The sequence below is a fragment of the Gloeophyllum trabeum genome, assembly GCF_000344685.1.
Source record: "Gloeophyllum trabeum ATCC 11539 unplaced genomic scaffold GLOTRscaffold_00017, whole genome shotgun sequence".
Lineage (NCBI taxonomy): Eukaryota > Fungi > Basidiomycota > Agaricomycetes > Gloeophyllales > Gloeophyllaceae > Gloeophyllum > Gloeophyllum trabeum.
The window spans coordinates 441,321-458,067 of record NW_006920426.1 but is presented as its reverse complement, the minus strand read 5'-3'; the positions used below and the strand labels follow the sequence as shown (position 1 = coordinate 458,067).

The following is a 16,747-nucleotide window of genomic DNA, read 5'->3' as shown; positions in this document are numbered from 1 at the left end:
GCACCGCGAGCAGATGAGGCTGTTTGTAATGGATTGAACAGATCCTTTGGCGTTTGCTCTTGCATGGAATACTGACTACGAACCCGTGAAAGCTGAAAGGCCTATAATTACACTCCAGTGTATACTTGGACCTGTTACGGCTGGACTAGTACCAATGAGAACCATTGACATTGCCTAGTCCATAGCGGTGTTCGGGCAATCATCCCCATCATGATTCGCTCGTATCGCATGCGGTCAACGACGATGAGAGCGGGCTGGCTGCGTTGTTCGACGTTGGGTATAGCGGCGGACAGAGCGTCAAAGGCACTCCGATAGCGTGGTTCTTGAAAATGGAAACCGCCCTCGTTTCGATCGAGCGTTGCGTTGTCGCTGATTGGCGGACGGCAGCGCGACTGTTTTAGCCGGTTGCTACTTTCGGGGCTGCTCTTATACCCACGGTCCTCGCCCTCGCAGCTCGTAATTTCCGCCCGGCCAGGTCACCTCGCTGCCCGCTGGCTCTGCTCTTTGCCTTGACTTTCGAGGCTTCCATTCTCTTTTATTTCGCTCTTTTCTCTCCAATAAACCAATTCTTGTATTCCAGTCCAGACTGTCGCTCGACCGACTCACAAACGCTGCGTAAATGGCCGGTCCCATTCACTACCCGAACCCGCCCCTCGCGGGCAAGCCTCCCTTTGCCACAGACGAACCCGACGAATACTTTGACCAGCAGCCGCAGCCGCAGCGCAGGGTCAGGCAGCAGCCCGCCGACCCCAACGCCCGCTCGTCCGCTTACAACGTGTACGCCCCTCCCTGACCATCTCACAGCCGCCTATCTTCTTACCGCGCATCCAGATACGACAACTACCTCGAGCGCGGCAACCGCGACTCGGGCGTCGGCGCGCTCGGCGCAGGCCTCATGAACGGCGCCGTCGACGACGACGACGACGACCCGCGCAACCCCTTCCAGAACGCGCACGCCGTCGCCCCCTCCGCGCCCATCGCCCAGCCCAAGCCGGGCTACGCCGCGCCCACGCCCGCGCAGCTCCTCGCGCGCCCCGCGCCCGCCGCGTCCCGCGAGATGTCCGAGGTCGGCCCCGGCCCGCGCGTCGTCATCCCCCCGCCCGCGCCCATCGCCGTCCCCAGCACGCCGCACCCGCTGCAGCCCCCGATGACGCCCATCACGCCCGTGTTCGCGCGCCCGCGCAAGGCGAGCGGGGACGACGCCGGCGGGGTCAAGTTCGAGACGAGCCAGCTGCGCCCGGGCATCATCCGCGGCAACTCGGAGGACACGACGCTCCCCCGCCGCGGCGCACCCGGCGACGACTTCTGGCGGCGCTTCAGCATGGTCGCCAAGTCGGACACGAAAGAGAGGTGCGTCTCTGATCTCCTCCCCCGTCTCGGATAGGCAGACACTCACATCTCACCCCAGCTTCTGGCTCAAGAAGACGCAGAACGGCACCTCGCGCTTGTCCCGCTGGGTCTGGGTCGTCGCCGTCACCATCCTCATCGTCATCGCGGGCGCCATCGGGCTCGGCTGGTACGTCTCGCACAACAAGCCCGGGCATACCGCGCCCAAGGCCATCGGCGGCTCCGCGAACGAGGCCGCCACCTCGAGCGCGCTCCCCGCGAGCGCCGGCGTCCCCGCCGCGTCGAGCAGCCCGCACGTCAGCCCGACGCACACCGTCGCGAAGCGCGCGGACGGCCTGCACGCGCTCGTGTTCCCCACAGCCGTGGCAAGTGCCAGCGGGAACGGGAGTGCGGCGGGCCATCGCAGACGGCTGAACCTCAATCGGATGTCGAATCTGCATTAAGAGTTACATAACTTATAACCTAGACAAGACAGGATAGGACACTACTGGAATACGGAATCGGAACGCTCGCGGAACCCACCTCCGCTGGGACGCGCTCGCCCGGGCGCAGTCCCGTCCCCTCATTTCACGCCGCGTATTTATCCCCCTCACCCACCCAACCTAACCAAGAACGCACACTCAGGATCCCGATACCCTCGCACCCACCCACTGACCCCCATGCCCCCCCTGCTCTCCTTTCGCGGTCTCGTTTTCGCTCTTGGCTCAGGTTACGCGCCCACGGAACTCTTGCTTCACTTCCGCCGCCGCTTGTTGGATCACTCACTCACTCTCATCCACTCACATACCCCTTACGCATCCCCGCTAATCACCGTGTACCCTTCGCATTTGCATTCGCGGTATGCTTGTTTCTCCTTCGGATATTGCATGCCGTGTGTAATTAATACCCACCCCTGCATTATACATCTTCGCCTGCTGGCTTGCTTGCTTCGGAATCTGGATGTTCAGTTTTTGCGTGTACTTACGATGATTGTCCACGACGGGGATCCCCAGCGTCGCCAAAATGTGTACTTACAACAATGAGAGGTTATACATACAAAGAACGATGCTTGCGTGAATGCGTCGTTGCGTTCTAGAAATGACATGGGTGTGCAAAGTGCCAAGTGACAATGCCATGAAGAAACAGCCCCTGCCCCTCAGGAGACCAGAATGAATGCATTAAGGCGCGCATTAGCTTCTGTATGCACTATAGTAATCGCACTGTCGACGCCCCATGTGTCCCTGACTTCAAGGCGAGCAGCGCCCTCCACGAATACGCAGGGCAGGCCCGTCCGCCTCCCCCCTCTCCTTCCGCTTCACCCCGCGGGGCGTCCTCGCCGGACGCACGTCCTCCAGCACGATGTCGTCGTCCGACCCGTCCGCGGCAGACACACCCCCGCTCGCAGGCTTCTCCGCGCCCGCCAGCCGCTTGCGCTCCTCCTCCTTCGCCGCGCGGTCCTTCTTCCACTCCTCGGAGAGCTGCAATATCCGCAGCGACAGCTCTTCCCTGAACGCGCCGACGTTCTCGGCGTCCCAGTCCGCTTTGCGCTCCGTGTCTGTGCCCTTTTTCCGAGACTGCATACATAGTCCTTTAAATGGCAACTCGGCCAAGGAGGGTGCGCACTTACGCATATGAGGCGAGATATCCGGCTAGGATCCTTCATGAAGGTTTTCGCAAAGTGTAGGAGATACAGCCCACAGTCACAGTAATTTGGCTGGAGTGGCACCTACAGCAGCTGCTCAGTAACGCTTCCAGGTGCACAGTTGAGCGGACATACATGGGCTTGCAAACCAACTGCCGGACTGCTTTCCTCGAGGCCCTTCTTGTCCTTTGCCTCCCAAGCCAGGTAGCGAGTGAGAACGTTGATGACTTGCTTATGGCTAGCATTGAGGGAATCCAAAGTGAAGATGTATGTTCTGTAGCAGCGAGGTTACCGTCGTAATCAACCCGAAAACATAATGTACGTACGTCGGTCGTCCATCAACAGCTGGCGGCTCTCCGATTTCATCCGTCTCCGCACCAGCCTCTGGTACAATATCCATGGGAAACGGTGTAGGGGGCGCCCTTTGCTTCCCCTTCTTTGACGCGGACGAGTAAAACTGGGAGGGAGGCACACCAGAGACTTTGGATGTATCAGCAGCAGCCCTAGGTGTACTTGATCGGGGTGCTCCATTCGATGCGGTCTCCATCTCCATATCGGACCCTATCGGAGTCAAAGAAGATGACCGCGGGATCTCTCTGTCGTCCTCATCGATGTCAATGGGCCCAGTACTGCCCGCAGAATCCCCTACTTCACTCTGTTCAGGCGCACCAGCGACAGAATCAGTAACTGAGCGGGACCGTCGACCGGAGAGTAGATGTTTCGCGACTGCCTCTTCGTCACCTTGAGTGGCGGAAGACAACCCCGAAATACTCTCAGAGATGTTCGATGGAGAAGCGGCTCTGTTAGCTTCTGGAGCTTCCGTGGTGCCTGTCTCTTCCGTTGCACCTCTCTCGTCCGCCTTTTGCGATCGAGTGTTTGCTTTCGGATGTTCCATGGGTGGGCGGAGAACATGTTCAGGCTCGTAAATCACAGCAAGGTACCAATGCAGACTGACCACCGGTAAACATCGCTACAATGAGTACATAGCGAGAAGTACTCACTTCTCATTGATAGGTACGATGATATATTTCTTCCTGAATAGGTCGAACTTCGATGTCCATTTGCGAACACTTTGGTATCCCTCCTCGCGGCTTGATACTGATGTCAAACGGGCGCATATACAACCAAAGTAACAGACTTTACTTCCTGGTGTTGAGCTTCTTGTAAAAGAAAGAACTGAACACGTGGATCTGATCCGCTAACTCAGGATCCCGCTCTCGAAGCTCGTTAACCCATAGTCTATACCGCACAAGTTAGCCAGCCGATAGCAGAGAGACCCTAAAAGTATGCCCACTTCAATCCGAACTCTATCAAAGTATCATTGAGGAATTCGCCTGGCTGCAGACGCAAAAGGTCAGACCGGGTGATATTTACCGCTCCGGTACCAGATGGCGGATACACCAGTATGCTGACGGACTATTAGCACAGTTGCAGTTGTAGATCAAATAGGCGTACAGTTCGTCAGGATCCAGAACAGGTGAGTCGGGTCGACCAGATAATGACGACCTTGTGGATCTACGAGTTGGTGGTTCTGTGCTCGCCTCGTAGCCTTTGCTAAAGGACATGTTCAGTAAAAGTATTGTGGAGGGAGCCGGTGTCCAGGACATACTATGCAGGTCGAGGTTTTGGGGGACCGGAAGGCTTCACAGAGTCACCATTCGTGGAACGATCGAGTTCGAGCTGAGACGCTGAACGGCGCCTGGAAGCTTCCCTGGTCACTGCCGATAACTCAGGGGTACCAGGAATCGAGCCTGCAGCCTTCTGCCGCCGTGCTTGCAGAGAGAATAACTCAGCCGACCGTTGAACTTCCTCCCATACAGCTTTGGCACCAGCCTGGCTGCAAATACCGCTTTATCACACGGAAACACAGATTGATAATAGGCGAGCTCGTCATACGTACGTTACCTGGTCCGGCTTACCCTCCAAGTTCTCGCGTAGATTGGAAATAATAAACTGGTAATTCGTACGTTTCCAATCGCTGTCCGTGGTACTGAACTTGAATGTTACACGTCCATCGACCCGCGACGAGCCTGTGGAAAACCATCAGTCAACGGACACCACCTTATAAGGGGAAATATGGACCTGGATTGAATCCGTCAGCTTCCGGTAACGAGTCCTCCCGAAAGGTCCTGAACTGGATTATAGGATGCTGTCCATTGATCTCGTACTGGGAATAGGGACATCATTAGAATCTTTCCCCTGAAGAGAGACCTAGACTTACTGTCATTGAGGAGAATGCTCTCCCAACGCGGAAGCGTTGGAATGGCAGAGGTGGAGCACCTATACCTGCCATTTTCACAGTGATCGTAGGGGCGCTGGTGTCATAGTGGAAAATGAAGGATCCCTGCTCTAAGTCCTCCTGTCGATAAACAACGCAGCCGAGAGCCCACGCTTCGATTGGCAGCTCAATATCTTCAGACAGCCGGTGTATCGGCTTGCTAGAACCAGATGACGGTGGCCTGGCAGAGGAACCGCAATTAGAATCACGTCCGGCTGGAACGGGTTTGAACGTCAACTGCTAAGATGAAGTTCAGTTCGTCAGCCGAAGCTGGTCACTCAGGCCAAACCTGGGATATAGAGGACGAATCTTACCGCTCTACCGGCTTTCATGGCCTGCTTCCGGTATCCTGGTACCTTGGCACGTAGGTCGACATGAGGAGGAGGATGTGACCCTTCAAACAAGGCCGCCTTGTTTTTCGTATTGCCTTTTAATTTCAGATCCAAGCCGTCACCCTTCGAGGTGGATTTACTCTTGTTCACGATGGGTATCTCGTCAACCTCGATAGGGTCCGAAGGGTCCTCGTCAACATTCACAACCTCTGGCTTCTGCTGCCCCGAGTGTTTTGCTCGAAGTCGACTTGTACTGGGGCCGTCAGAAGCCACACTCCTTCCAGAACGAGACGTGGGCCGACTGCTGGGACCAGCAACTGGCTCTTCGATGTCGAAGGGGTGGGGCGTGTGCTTGTCTATGATGTTGAGAGGATCCGGAGAAGAAGGGCTCATGGCTCTAACACCAGTGGTAACTCGTTCACCGACATCCTCTTCTTCTTGGTCCACGTCCATCAGGTCTATAATCGGTATTACCGTAGCGCGAGACGGTTTCTTCCGCGTCCTAGGCGAAGTTGAGGGAGTATCACCCTTGGTCCCGCTGGGCAGGGATTGCCGAGAACGTTGGCCACGTTTTGTCGACGACGAACCAGTAGCATAACCTTCCGGGACGTCTTGATTCAGATTAATCTTTCGTCGCTTGGGAGAGGAGGGGCCTGCTTCACGGGAGGACGTACGCTGATTCTGCCACATCTTGGCAAACGCCGCAGGATTTCGAGGGACCTTGACCCGCGAGTTGTGCAAGTTGTCCTGCATACGTCCACTGTACGGATCGGAATTCATGACAGGGGGATATCTGTTCGGTACAGGGATCGGGGTAGGCTTGTTCTTCCAAGATCTGTCGAGAACGCATGAAAAGGCGCACACAACACAAGGCAACTCGTTCAGAAACGACCCACAAGCTCTTCGCAATGGAGAACCCGCCACATACCCTGTCCCATTAGTCGCAGAGCTCGACGCGTCCCTCCGGCTAGTAGCAATACCGTCGGCCACAGCGTGCAATTTGTGAATCCCCTGGCGATCTGCACTCGTGATGTTCGGCGTGGACATGTAAATGCGTGCAAGGAGCGGAAAGTGCAGGTGCAGATGTAGAATTACAGGTCGGTACTGACATGCGGGAGATATTGCTGCCGAACTCAATTATGAGGGCGCGACTCACGTCGGACGTCCACAAATCTAACCGAGAACGAGAATGACCGGACTTCCACTACAAATTGTCTACAATGAATTTACTAGCGTCGAGCAGCATTCCCTACCAGAGATACGAGCTACGATAATAGTTGAATCATGTGGCACGCTACTCTAGTTATATATCATGAGCAACATAAATGCCACTTTACTCTGGTTGAGCAGACGGAATTTACATGAAATGATCGCGGATTGACGCAATGGCCCTCGATGGATGAGAGCACCGTAGCCTGGTCCTTGAGTAACCTCTTACCAGAACTGAGATCTAAATCGTCGCACCCCCAAGTCTCCCCGCCCTGATCAACCTGTAGAAGTCGGCCACAAGGTACAAGCTCCCAGCCAACACCACCAGGCTTTCATCGGCCTCCTCAGTTTGCTTCGCAGCCCACTGCAAAGCAGCGAGGAGCTGGGTCGGATCCTGAGCGTCCTCAGGCGCACACCACACCTCCGCGTCAGGTACCAGAGTGGAAACAGTCTCTCGCAGGACAGAGGGCGGGACGGAGTTGATCCACGGCATGCCATCGGGAGGAGAAAACCGGAGGACGGCAATCTGCACCTTAAGCTTCACGGGCCGCGAATCCTCAGGCTGGGGTACAGTAGGCGGCAGCAAAGGAGCGAGGGTTTGAAGAGGCGTCTTCGGCGGTGAGTGGGAAAGAGCGAGTATATAGGTGAGAGAAATTTCTCGCACCGACGCAGCCGGTCTAGTTCTAGGAGCCGCAGGTATCAGTGAGGATACATACGCCGCTAAGGTAGCAGAAGAAGCGGGATTGTGTGCACCATCGGCTAATATGGTCAAGGGCCTGGCAGACCGGTTGTCTTCCGTCAGCGGTACTCGGACGCGGTGGAACGAGAGTCTTCCAGGCCAGGAAACGGATCGGACACCACGAGATATAGCGGACGGCGTCAGTCTCTGCTTGAGCTGGAGAGGACGAACGGATGTCTCGTCGCACGGGCAGGTGATCAAAGCAGAGATGATATTCAGTGCTACACCAAGATTCGACAATTGGTGCTCGCCGTGCAGAGGAAGTACAGCACGCAATGGCTCGGAGAAACAAGGTAGCGACATCTGTATGGGCGTAGGAGACGGCCCCGCAAAGGTTTCCTGCGAGAGGGATATAATGGCGGGGCCAGGACCGTCAAACTCGTTATCCCAAGTCCTCGAGGAGGCCGGCGAAGCATGAATTAGCTGACCTCCGGCTGTCGCAACAACCTCCTTCACCACGTCCTGTACCTCGGGGTATTTCTGAGGACCGAGCACGAACGGCTTACCTGGCCTGGCAATAGCCGCTTTCTCCTTCGCGATCTCAGCCACAGTAGAGCCCAGGAAAGCCTGGTGGTCTAGGTCCACCGCGGTCAGAGCAGACGCAATAACGCATTCGTCTGGTACGACATTGGTCGCGTCCAGCCGCCCGCCCATTCCCACTTCCAGTACCACCACATCCACTCGCTCCTGCTCAAAGATGAGGAGAGCCGTGGACGTCAGCAGCTCAAAACTGCTCGAACCGATATCATGCTTCCTGTCTGTCTCCTCCACAAGTTCCTTGGCAGAGGTGTACGTTGCGGGGGAGATGGGTTCGTTATTGACTGCAATAGAATCGTGGACGGAGACCAGGTGAGGGCTGTTAAACCTCCCGACCTTTAGGGGCGGCACAGTCGCATGCAATATCGAGGAGACGAGGGAGGACACACTGCCTTTTCCATTGGTACCCGCTATGTGTACTGTAGGGCGGGTATACCGAGGCAGATGGGACAGTAGCTTGCGAATCCGGTCTAATGAGAGGTCGATCGACATGGTGGGTGGCCTCGTAGTGTATCCTCGGTGAATGCAGAAAACGTATGTCTGCGTGAATGAGTTTCGAAAGGACCCTCTATGCCATAGAAAACGAGATCGGTACGACCACCATGGCCGTCCGAGCATGAAATAAGCAAGTCGAAAACGGGAAGCCACCATAATTATGTTATAATATTGAGCTAATTTTTACCCACCCAACCTAAAATAATGTAAGAGGCTTATTGACGAGCTGCCTTTCTACTACGTTGAACCCTTCCCCCACCATTGTCTCGAGCGTCCGTGCCAACGGCGCCGTGCTGACTGGGACCCTACTAGTTTTCTCTGGCTCAAAAGTACTATACAACCTAATTCTCAGCGGCATGTGGTCAGTTCCGTGCGATTGCAGCGTTTGGTATGGACACTGACGGCATGCATCCAGCTAACTTATGTTCCTTTGCCGTCGCTCACTACTGAGAGCATCTATTACTGAGCCGCATTTGTTGTTCCTTGATCGCCGTGGTTTTGCAGCAGCAGCACAAACGAAACGACTCCAGAAGGTGGATGAAAGCAGCCCTCGTGATGCGGATGGAGGTATTGGTTCAGTGCCCAAACGGACTCGTAAGCGGGGAGCCGTCTTACGACCCCAGATGGATACCGAGGCTTTGCTCAAGAAAGTCGAATCCACCCTTGAAGCCTCAAGGAAAGACCCGCCGGAACCCGTTGCAAAGCGACCTCGCGGACGTCCCAGGAAGCTGGTTGGCCAAGCCCCGTCGTCCGAGTCCGTGTTGGACACGCAGAAAGTCATTTCAAACCTCACGTCAGTCTTCAGTCTTTCCGGCGAGCACTCTGAGCCCTCGAAGGCTATCGCGCCCGTATCCCCGTCCCGTATACCGCAATTCAGTGCTTCTCCTGACATTAGCTCCGACTCGAACGTCGAGACGACAGAGTCCAGTGGGGACTCTGTCAGGGCTTTGCCGGAGGCATCGGAAGCAAAGGTGCACGAAATCCTCCGGCGCGACCACACTCGCGACCCCGATCGCCGTGAAAAAAGCCTCACCATATACCTATACTATCGTGGAGTCGATCGACTGCGCCTATCTACCCTCCCCCGCGCTGTGTTCATCCAGGCAGCCAAGATGGCCGCCGAGCTTGGTCGCCTGGATACTTTGGATGATATTTCGAGAGACCTATTGGAATGGTATGAAGGAGACAAAGGGAAGGTTGACAAGGAGGCTCGCTGTGAGACCATATCCAAATTCCTTACGATGTTCTCAGAAGACGGTCTCCTCAAGCATGCCACTGTTTTGGCGCTGTTCGATGCCTGGGTAGACGCTGGTCAGCATGGAGCCCTCTCCCAAAACGCCTTGAACCGTGTCATGGAAGCGCTCCTTGCTACCCATCTGAACGTGGCCCATGCCTATTCTCCCTACGCTCCCGTTGCGCTACGGTTCATCGAGCTCCTCATGAAGCACGCCAGTACGGCTCGCGGAGATCCAACATTGACTGAAGGGCCTCATAAGCGGCAGGTCGCCGTTAATTATCAGCCTCCCCTCGCAGTTGAGAAGCTATTCACGCTTGTCCGGGCTTACATCACTTTGGAACACCACGATGTTGCTCTTGATATTTTTCAGCGACTTGTCGTCCTGTCTTTCATACCTAGGAATGCCATCCAACACGCTGAGGGGATATACGACAAATCCAAGGATTTCCGTCTTATTGTGCTCTCCGCCCTCGTCAAGGCTTGCTTGCAATGGCAATGGCGGATACGCGCCGTCCCCTTCATGGCGGATCTGATACAGTCATACTCTGTGCTGAATGAAGAGATCAGGACGATTACTGAAGAACTCTTGGAGAAGCTCCTCGAAAAGCCTACAGTTGATTGTCTCATAGCAGCCCAGCGACTAGCCTCGCTTTTCATCACCCGCACGACGCCTGACCTCCCTCTCTCAGACTACTTCGTATCCAGAATCTACCTGCAGGCGGGCGAGCTACGGCTGGCGGCCAAGGATGACGCGACCAATGACACCGCCGCTGATGCCGCCGTGGAGATGTATGGCGTTACTCAGAGATCCGGAAACCTAGCAAAGCACGCGTACCCACCCCCGGATGGACGCGTAGTACGCTGGCTCCTGCGCCATCTCACGCTCAAGGTTAAGAACATGGATTATGCTCGGAAGCTTGTCCAGCAAATTGCAGACTCGCCGGAGGACCTTCCTGTTCATGTCCGTGCTGATGTGATATCCATAGCGGCGTCCAATGGGTTCGCCTCTGCTGCGCGGAAACTTTGGGATCGGTACGCCGAAGATATTCTGCCGTCAGGGGATCTATCAACCAAATTTGTCCAGCAACGGCGTAGTTCGGACACAGGGGCTGTTTCTGGAAGCCCACCGGTGGCTGTCCGAATGGTGAGTTTGTTCGTGAACCTGGCGGACAAAGAGGCAAAGAGGACGAAAGATCTTAAAAGTCGTCTCCGAGGGTTAAGCGCTGCCCCGTCGTCCTCCGAATTGCGCCTAGGTGGATCTGCCCCGAAGACGAACTCTCAGGATCAGACTTTGGAGCAGATTAAATATCGAGAATCCCGTCACGAGGATTTCAAGGCTTTTGCGCAGCACGTCGCTGAGAGCTTCCGTCAGCACTTGGAACCTCTTGAGAAGGCTGATCATCTTCATCTCAACGCCCTTGCTCGCATTCACTTCCGTCTCGGCCAGAGCGCTGAAGGTTTTGATATCTTCAAGATAATGATAAAGCGGCAAGAGATTCCTGACACATACGACGTCAACGTGGCTCTCACGATGCTTGCCAAGCACAACGTCCGAGCTGCTGCCCGAGTCGTGGACGCGATGGTGAAGAAAGGCCTCCGGCCGGACGGGGTCACCTTTGGGACGGTTATGAGCGCCGGAATGGCCGCGGGCGATTTGGAGCTCGTCGACTGGCTGCTGGGCCTGGCGGCCGATCTCGATGTGGGCATCTCGATGAAAGGAGTGACCGCGGGTATACATGCGAGCGTCACACAAAGCATGAACTCCGATCCGCCCGAGCGACTCAGAAGCAACCTCAACGCGGTCATGAAGATGATAAGGGCCAGCAGGCACCAGAGCTATCTTCCGACGCCCAACACTGGTAAGCTCTGCGTGAATGCCTCTCTGAAGGCCGAGTCTGCAGAGTTGGCCTTTGAGTTCTGGAGGATGCTGCTCAGGGGAAGGGCTGAATGGGAAGACTACCAGCACGTCGGCTTGCGATTCAGGATCGCGAACCGAACGCGTCAGGAAGTGGTCCTGGGGCGCATGACGCAGGGGCGAGCTAAGGAGATGGTGGAGTTGTTGGGACTGAGCGAGACTCATAGGGTGGGGACGTGGCGGCCCAAGGCGCCCGATGTCCTTCCCCAAAGCTGAACGAGATAGACTTTACGTACTATACAGAGCATAATGCCAAAGCAGACTTGTAATTCAATCGCACATTTCGTCAGGGCATGCCTACATCAACGTGAGTAAGAATTCCGAAGACTAGTCCCATCGTATTGTAAAGCATGTGGAACGGGAACAAGAGGTTGTGATTTACACATCTAGCTAATGTCTGTCCGGACTATCGTGGTATGTACAACGAGATCGAGTAGCAAATCATGAGCACGACGCACTGCCTAAACCAAGGCGGCGAGATGATTGGTATCGACAGTGGAGAATAGGTATGACGGCAGGAGTCGTGTCGGTGGTCGTGGGTGAGTGTATTACGAAAGAAAGTAGATAGGAGTACAAGTCCGTGCGTTCGAAACAAGCAATGCGAAATGAAAGCAGATGCAAGGGCTTAGCAGCCGTCGTATAGTGAGTTTCGAGGGAAGGTGTATCCTGCTTGCTCCCATGTTGTCAGGTTGGGATTTGAGTACGCGTTCAGATGTCTGCAACACAAGAAGAGGCCTGATCAGTATCATAGTACACCGAGGCGCTTGTGACTACATACTCCTGGATGTAATCCTCCGTGGGGTGGCTCTTGGGCGAGCAGCCAATCCCTGATTTCGGGTCGACATCCTCCCGCTGATATACGCGGACGTAGTCGAAGTACATCTTGCTCGGGAAAACAAGATGCTTATAATCAGCAGGCTGGAATTGTGCTATAGACATTCATGTCATCAGTCAACAAGCGCGCATCACAGGACGCATGGATACGTACGAGACATGCCCAAGTTGAGGATCAAATACTATGCGTAACAGTCAGGGCTGATTGTCAACGAAGAACACAAAACAACACAGACCATAGGCTCCTCGGGGATAATCCTCTGGCTGACCTCCGACTGCGAATCAGGCCCGATACTTGCAGCCGTCAACGTCCACGTCTTCTGCCCGTTGCTGAACCACGTAATATACCCATCATTCCGATTGTTCGGGTCTGACCACCACTCAAACCCATAAGGCGCATACGCTCCGTCCCCTCCGCCATAGTACGTCGAGTCGATGTACGTCACCGCCGACATCGCCTGCTGGAATGGCCCGCCCTTGTACGTGTTGAACTGCGTGATCGACGAGTCGTAGATCGTCGTCGCCGGTGGCTGGTCCTGAAATTGGTACTTGAGGTTGTAAGGCGCAGTCTGGAACGACTGGGAAACCTCTCCGCGCATCACGGTCGTGTCGATCTGCGTCTCGATGATATCGATCTCGGGTGCGTTGCGGCCCTTGTTAACGCTGGGGCCGGGGTGGTCGGAGCCTGGGCATGTACACGCGGAGACACGCTGGCCTGGAAGGTAAGAGAGCGGCCCGCCGTCATTGCCGCCAGTGGCGGCAGCAGCGGGAGTGCCGTCCTTAGCGGTTTGGTTGGGGAAAGTACCGAGGTCGCAACTGTCATAGCTGTACGGCCATGTACCTGTTATATTGATGTCAGCTATGAACAAGCTGACTTCGATTCCCAACCGAGCACGCACCATCGGTAGTAGCACCGTAACCTGCCCGTCCCTGAGTCACGGGTGAGTATTACGACGATATGCATATCAGGCATTACATACCAGATTCCCCATAGTCCATGCACCAGGCCACAGACCAGGTGCACTGGGGCTTCCAGGCATGCTGATAGATACCTCAACGTAACCCGTGGTGAAGCAGAACTTGTTCCACCCCTGCAACATGCCACTCTGGAAATTCAGATCGTGGTTGTTCAACTCGCTCAGGGTGATAACGAGTTTGCCGTCTTGCGTTGTGATTGCGTCTGGGCTGTACCACTCGAGGTCACCGGTGGGCCTTTTGGGGCGTTAGTGGCAAGCTCCTAAACAATGACGATATGGACTTGCCAGTAATGAAGGTCTACCGCTTCCCAGTATGGATCGTCACCCGGGTAAAACGTCCGCCCATCGGTGTTGAATTCGTCGCTGAATACCAACTTGTACGATTTGCCGTCCGTCCCTGTGTATGCGTATGCACTCTGAGGAGTTTCTGGGTCAATGAGCGATGGCATTCCTGGTAAGTCGGCAATCTGGCCGGAGCCGTTGATCCCGCCATAGTTGTAACCGACAGCGGTGAGCTGTGCGCGATTGTAGTAGGCAGCGATGGGATAGCCGGCAAAGAGAGCGATGATGCCGCCAGCCAGAATGAAAAGGGTACCAGCGTTGGCCCATCCTCGGGCAGAGAAGAGTGTAAACGAGCGATCGAGGGCGGCATCCCGTATGGGATCAGGGTTGTGTAATGCGTCGTCCAGGTCTGGATCTTTTGTGTCCCACAAATATGCTGGAACGGTGTTGCTTGTTCCCGCTAAGGGCGCCGTCGACTTGTCGCCAGCGGTTGTTGTTGAAACTTCTGAAGGCGCGGCGCTAAAACGGGAGGCATTGTACCCACCGTTCGTCATGGGTGTATGCTGTTGCAGTTAGCGCCATCGTCCCGTGCAGGGTCGAACCAAACTCACTGAGTAAGGGCCATAGCCAGCACCGATCGCACCCGTCGCTACCTCCTGCGCCATATCACCCCGCCCATTAACATTCCCCGCATTGCTGCTCGCTGACGGCGTTCGCGTCGGGTGTCGCGAAGTGCTGTATTGTGAATGGTAGCCCTGCGCCGAGCGTGGCCCAGGACTTTGCGGGACGGCGTAGTATGCGCTCGATGGCGGCATTTGTCGTGGCTGTCGAGACATAACGGCCGGAACTGCAGGAGAAAGGAGGGAGACGGCGTGTACGACGACGACAGTAGTGAACCAAAACGAACGCCTTCGTTCCAGTTCCCACTCGGAGCGCTGAGACACGCGCAGTGCGGCGTATTTCCTCTGGGCTGTACCCTCGTCACGTCACTCGTAACGGTGGCTGCCCGGCACCTTCAGACCGTGGTGGAGCGTTGATATGTCGCCGCGAGGCAAGTAAAGAAATAGAACGGGGATATGTAATGCTCTGCCGGAGATAACGCGACAATTTCTAGCAGAAGGGGATGCTCTCTGTAAATATAAGGCGACTGGGACGATGTAGACCGTTTCTCAAGGCGCACCGAGCAATTGGGCGCTGACGGCGGCCGGCGGCTTGTGGCATGCAGCAGGTACAGCTCGCGAGTTATGACGCAGAAGAGGAAGCGCGCGGTGACGTATATGATATAGGAGCAGACAAAGCATACGTACAATACTTACAGGAGGAAAGCTAAGGCATAGCCATTTTCACGACGGTCCCTGCACCTGTCGTACCGTCAAACACGAAAAAGTTGGCAATCGGAGGCTCCCGGGCAGCCAGCGCTTTTAATATATCTTGCGCCAACATTCCCCCCACCACTGCGCAGACCGGCGAGAACTCGTGTGTCGCCGTAGTGGAGACAGAACTGACAAACCGTGTCCATGAGAAGCTGAGAACCGTGGAAGCATCATCACTCGAACTTACTGGATGATCTCACTGGGCACAGCAGTGATGGTTTGCTTGTTCAGATCCGCGTCTGACAGCAGGCTGTTCGCAATCGACTGCAGTTCAGCGGCATGGTTGGCATCGTCTGGCAGCTTCCCTCGGTGTACGGACTGAAACTCCCAGAGGCCTTCGAATCGATCCCATCAGTATGTTACTGTAGCCTCAGGCATAGCATCTGTAGCGTACCGAGAATGGCAAAGACAACACCAGGATTGAGCTCCCGAGTCTGCCTCTTCGTCATACCGGTCCACTTATGTCTAAGAGCTGCGTGCAAAGGGAAGTATGTCGCGGTCATTTTGACACTCCTCGGGGGTGCGTCCTTTGGCGGATTTCGGTCACTGAGTATTGTCAGAACTTGTGAATAAAGTAGAGTAAGATAGGACGGCATACGGAGCAAGATATTCGTGTTTCAGTAAATCACAGAATATGTATCCATACAGCCCATACGACCCGCCTGCATAGAAAGGCTTCCCAAATCTTCTACATGCTTCGTTCACGCGGATCTAGTGAAAAGGAGCGTTACATGGAGCTGTTAAAATTTGTAATGTATACTCACGAGAAAGTCTCGCTCCGAGTCCGTTACGCAGACAAGGTCAACTCCTTGGATCAACGAGTCCAGTTTATCCCTCTCCAAGACAGAGGAAGTTGGTATCGTCTCAACGGCGACGAGAGGGTTTAAACTCTCGATGCGTGCCTTCGCGGCGTCCACTCTCTGTTCCAAATGTCACCACATCCCGGTTCGCAACCGGCGCTCCTGAACTTAGCAAACTCACCTTGGTACCTACATCCTCATCCCTGAAGAAAAACCCTGTCCCCAGATCCTCCTCCGCCACGTCCTCCCCGTCCACGATCACGAGCTTCCCAATCCCCGCAAGCACGATATTCTTGATCGTCTCCGTTGCGACGCCCTTGAGCTTGACCACCAATATCGTCGCATTGCGCATCCTACAACGTTTTACGATTCACATCGGGAGGGGAGGCACGATCTGCGGTGAGCTTGAGACGCGGCGTGCGCGGGAGAGGGACGAGGACGAACCTCTGCTGGGCTTCTAGGCCCCACAGTCGGATTTGCCGGTCATATAGTGCGGCTTCGTCTAAAACGAAAAAGTCAGCAGGGGAAATGCAAGGGCTTGAAGACTGCATTGGAGAACGCGTCTCTCCATTCTGCCTCGCCATACAATGCGGGATACGTACCCTCTGTTATCTGGGCTGGGAGACTTTTACTCGCTGGATCTTCCGCTGTCGCCATCCTTTACTTTTACGGCGGGTGCCTGTAGGTGCCGCAATAAACAATGTTGCATGTACGCCTTGTTCCACGCAGGCGCCTAGGAAGCAGCGCAATACCAACTACGAAGTATGCATT

General features: G+C 55.3%; 7 protein-coding genes across 7 annotated transcripts; 3 read left to right on the top strand and 4 right to left on the bottom strand.

Moving 5' to 3' along the window:
* Positions 1–456: 456 nt before the first annotated feature.
* GLOTRDRAFT_123335 (uncharacterized protein) lies at positions 457–1,761 on the top strand (the record flags this gene model as incomplete). The annotated part of the gene is made up of 4 exons (XM_007872328.1): positions 457–777; positions 832–1,350; positions 1,409–1,643; positions 1,708–1,761. Exons 1-4 carry the CDS (start codon positions 620–622, stop codon positions 1,759–1,761), a joined length of 966 nt encoding a protein of 321 aa, XP_007870519.1. The 5' UTR covers positions 457–619.
* On the top strand, positions 1,739–2,411 carry GLOTRDRAFT_112550 (uncharacterized protein). The gene has a single exon (XM_007872327.1). It carries the CDS (start codon positions 2,007–2,009, stop codon positions 2,367–2,369), a length of 363 nt encoding a protein of 120 aa, XP_007870518.1. The 5' UTR covers positions 1,739–2,006; the 3' UTR covers positions 2,370–2,411.
* On the bottom strand, positions 2,375–6,414 carry GLOTRDRAFT_141216 (uncharacterized protein). The gene is made up of 13 exons (XM_007872326.1): positions 5,561–6,414; positions 5,190–5,486; positions 5,051–5,135; positions 4,869–4,998; positions 4,578–4,805; positions 4,424–4,522; positions 4,263–4,376; positions 4,112–4,207; positions 3,970–4,059; positions 3,295–3,918; positions 3,104–3,242; positions 2,954–3,052; positions 2,375–2,900 (listed from the first exon to the last, which is right to left on the bottom strand). Exons 1-13 carry the CDS (start codon positions 6,356–6,358, stop codon positions 2,574–2,576), a joined length of 3,126 nt encoding a protein of 1,041 aa, XP_007870517.1. The 5' UTR covers positions 6,359–6,414; the 3' UTR covers positions 2,375–2,573.
* Positions 6,415–6,778: 364 nt separating this feature from the next.
* On the bottom strand, positions 6,779–8,619 carry GLOTRDRAFT_81701 (Mur ligase). Its single transcript, XM_007872325.1, has one exon. The coding sequence runs from the start codon at positions 8,553–8,555 to the stop codon at positions 7,029–7,031; it is 1,527 nt and encodes a 508-aa protein (XP_007870516.1). The 5' UTR covers positions 8,556–8,619; the 3' UTR covers positions 6,779–7,028.
* Positions 8,620–9,181: 562 nt separating this feature from the next.
* Positions 9,182–11,926, top strand: GLOTRDRAFT_123333 (uncharacterized protein; the record flags this gene model as incomplete). Its single annotated transcript, XM_007872324.1, has 1 exon — positions 9,182–11,926. The coding sequence occupies one exon, from the start codon at positions 9,182–9,184 to the stop codon at positions 11,924–11,926; it is 2,745 nt and encodes a 914-aa protein (XP_007870515.1).
* On the bottom strand, positions 11,344–14,774 carry GLOTRDRAFT_81698 (beta-glucan synthesis-associated). Its single transcript, XM_007872323.1, has 8 exons — positions 14,415–14,774; positions 13,807–14,366; positions 13,525–13,756; positions 13,444–13,474; positions 12,781–13,385; positions 12,699–12,726; positions 12,489–12,639; positions 11,344–12,426 (listed from the first exon to the last, which is right to left on the bottom strand). The coding sequence occupies exons 1-8, from the start codon at positions 14,637–14,639 to the stop codon at positions 12,336–12,338; spliced, it is 1,923 nt and encodes a 640-aa protein (XP_007870514.1). The 5' UTR covers positions 14,640–14,774; the 3' UTR covers positions 11,344–12,335.
* Positions 14,775–15,049: 275 nt separating this feature from the next.
* On the bottom strand, positions 15,050–16,694 carry GLOTRDRAFT_81695 (uncharacterized protein). Its single transcript, XM_007872322.1, has 8 exons — positions 16,579–16,694; positions 16,421–16,478; positions 16,158–16,329; positions 15,941–16,096; positions 15,775–15,887; positions 15,571–15,722; positions 15,364–15,511; positions 15,050–15,304 (listed from the first exon to the last, which is right to left on the bottom strand). The coding sequence occupies exons 1-8, from the start codon at positions 16,631–16,633 to the stop codon at positions 15,130–15,132; spliced, it is 1,029 nt and encodes a 342-aa protein (XP_007870513.1). The 5' UTR covers positions 16,634–16,694; the 3' UTR covers positions 15,050–15,129.
* Between the last annotated feature and the right edge of the window lie 53 nt (positions 16,695–16,747).

Coding starts and splice junctions, on each gene's coding strand:
- GLOTRDRAFT_81695 (XM_007872322.1), bottom strand. CDS start 16,633: ATGGCGACAGCGGAAGATCCAGCGAGTAAAAGTCTCCCAGCCCAGATA. Junction 16,097..16,157: donor ATGAGGATGTAGGTACCAAG/GTGAGTTTGCTA, acceptor CATTTGGAACAG/AGAGTGGACGCCGCGAAGGC. Junction 15,723..15,774: donor AAACACGAATATCTTGCTCC/GTATGCCGTCCT, acceptor GACAATACTCAG/TGACCGAAATCCGCCAAAGG.
- GLOTRDRAFT_81701 (XM_007872325.1), bottom strand. CDS start 8,555: ATGTCGATCGACCTCTCATTAGACCGGATTCGCAAGCTACTGTCCCAT.
- GLOTRDRAFT_112550 (XM_007872327.1), top strand. CDS start 2,007: ATGCCCCCCCTGCTCTCCTTTCGCGGTCTCGTTTTCGCTCTTGGCTCA.
- GLOTRDRAFT_81698 (XM_007872323.1), bottom strand. CDS start 14,639: ATGTCTCGACAGCCACGACAAATGCCGCCATCGAGCGCATACTACGCC. Junction 13,757..13,806: donor GCGGTAGACCTTCATTACTG/GCAAGTCCATAT, acceptor ACGCCCCAAAAG/GCCCACCGGTGACCTCGAGT. Junction 12,640..12,698: donor CCTCAACTTGGGCATGTCTC/GTACGTATCCAT, acceptor GAATGTCTATAG/CACAATTCCAGCCTGCTGAT.
- GLOTRDRAFT_141216 (XM_007872326.1), bottom strand. CDS start 6,358: ATGAATTCCGATCCGTACAGTGGACGTATGCAGGACAACTTGCACAAC. Junction 4,999..5,050: donor AGCTGACGGATTCAATCCAG/GTCCATATTTCC, acceptor GGTTTTCCACAG/GCTCGTCGCGGGTCGATGGA. Junction 2,901..2,953: donor GGATATCTCGCCTCATATGC/GTAAGTGCGCAC, acceptor CTATGTATGCAG/TCTCGGAAAAAGGGCACAGA.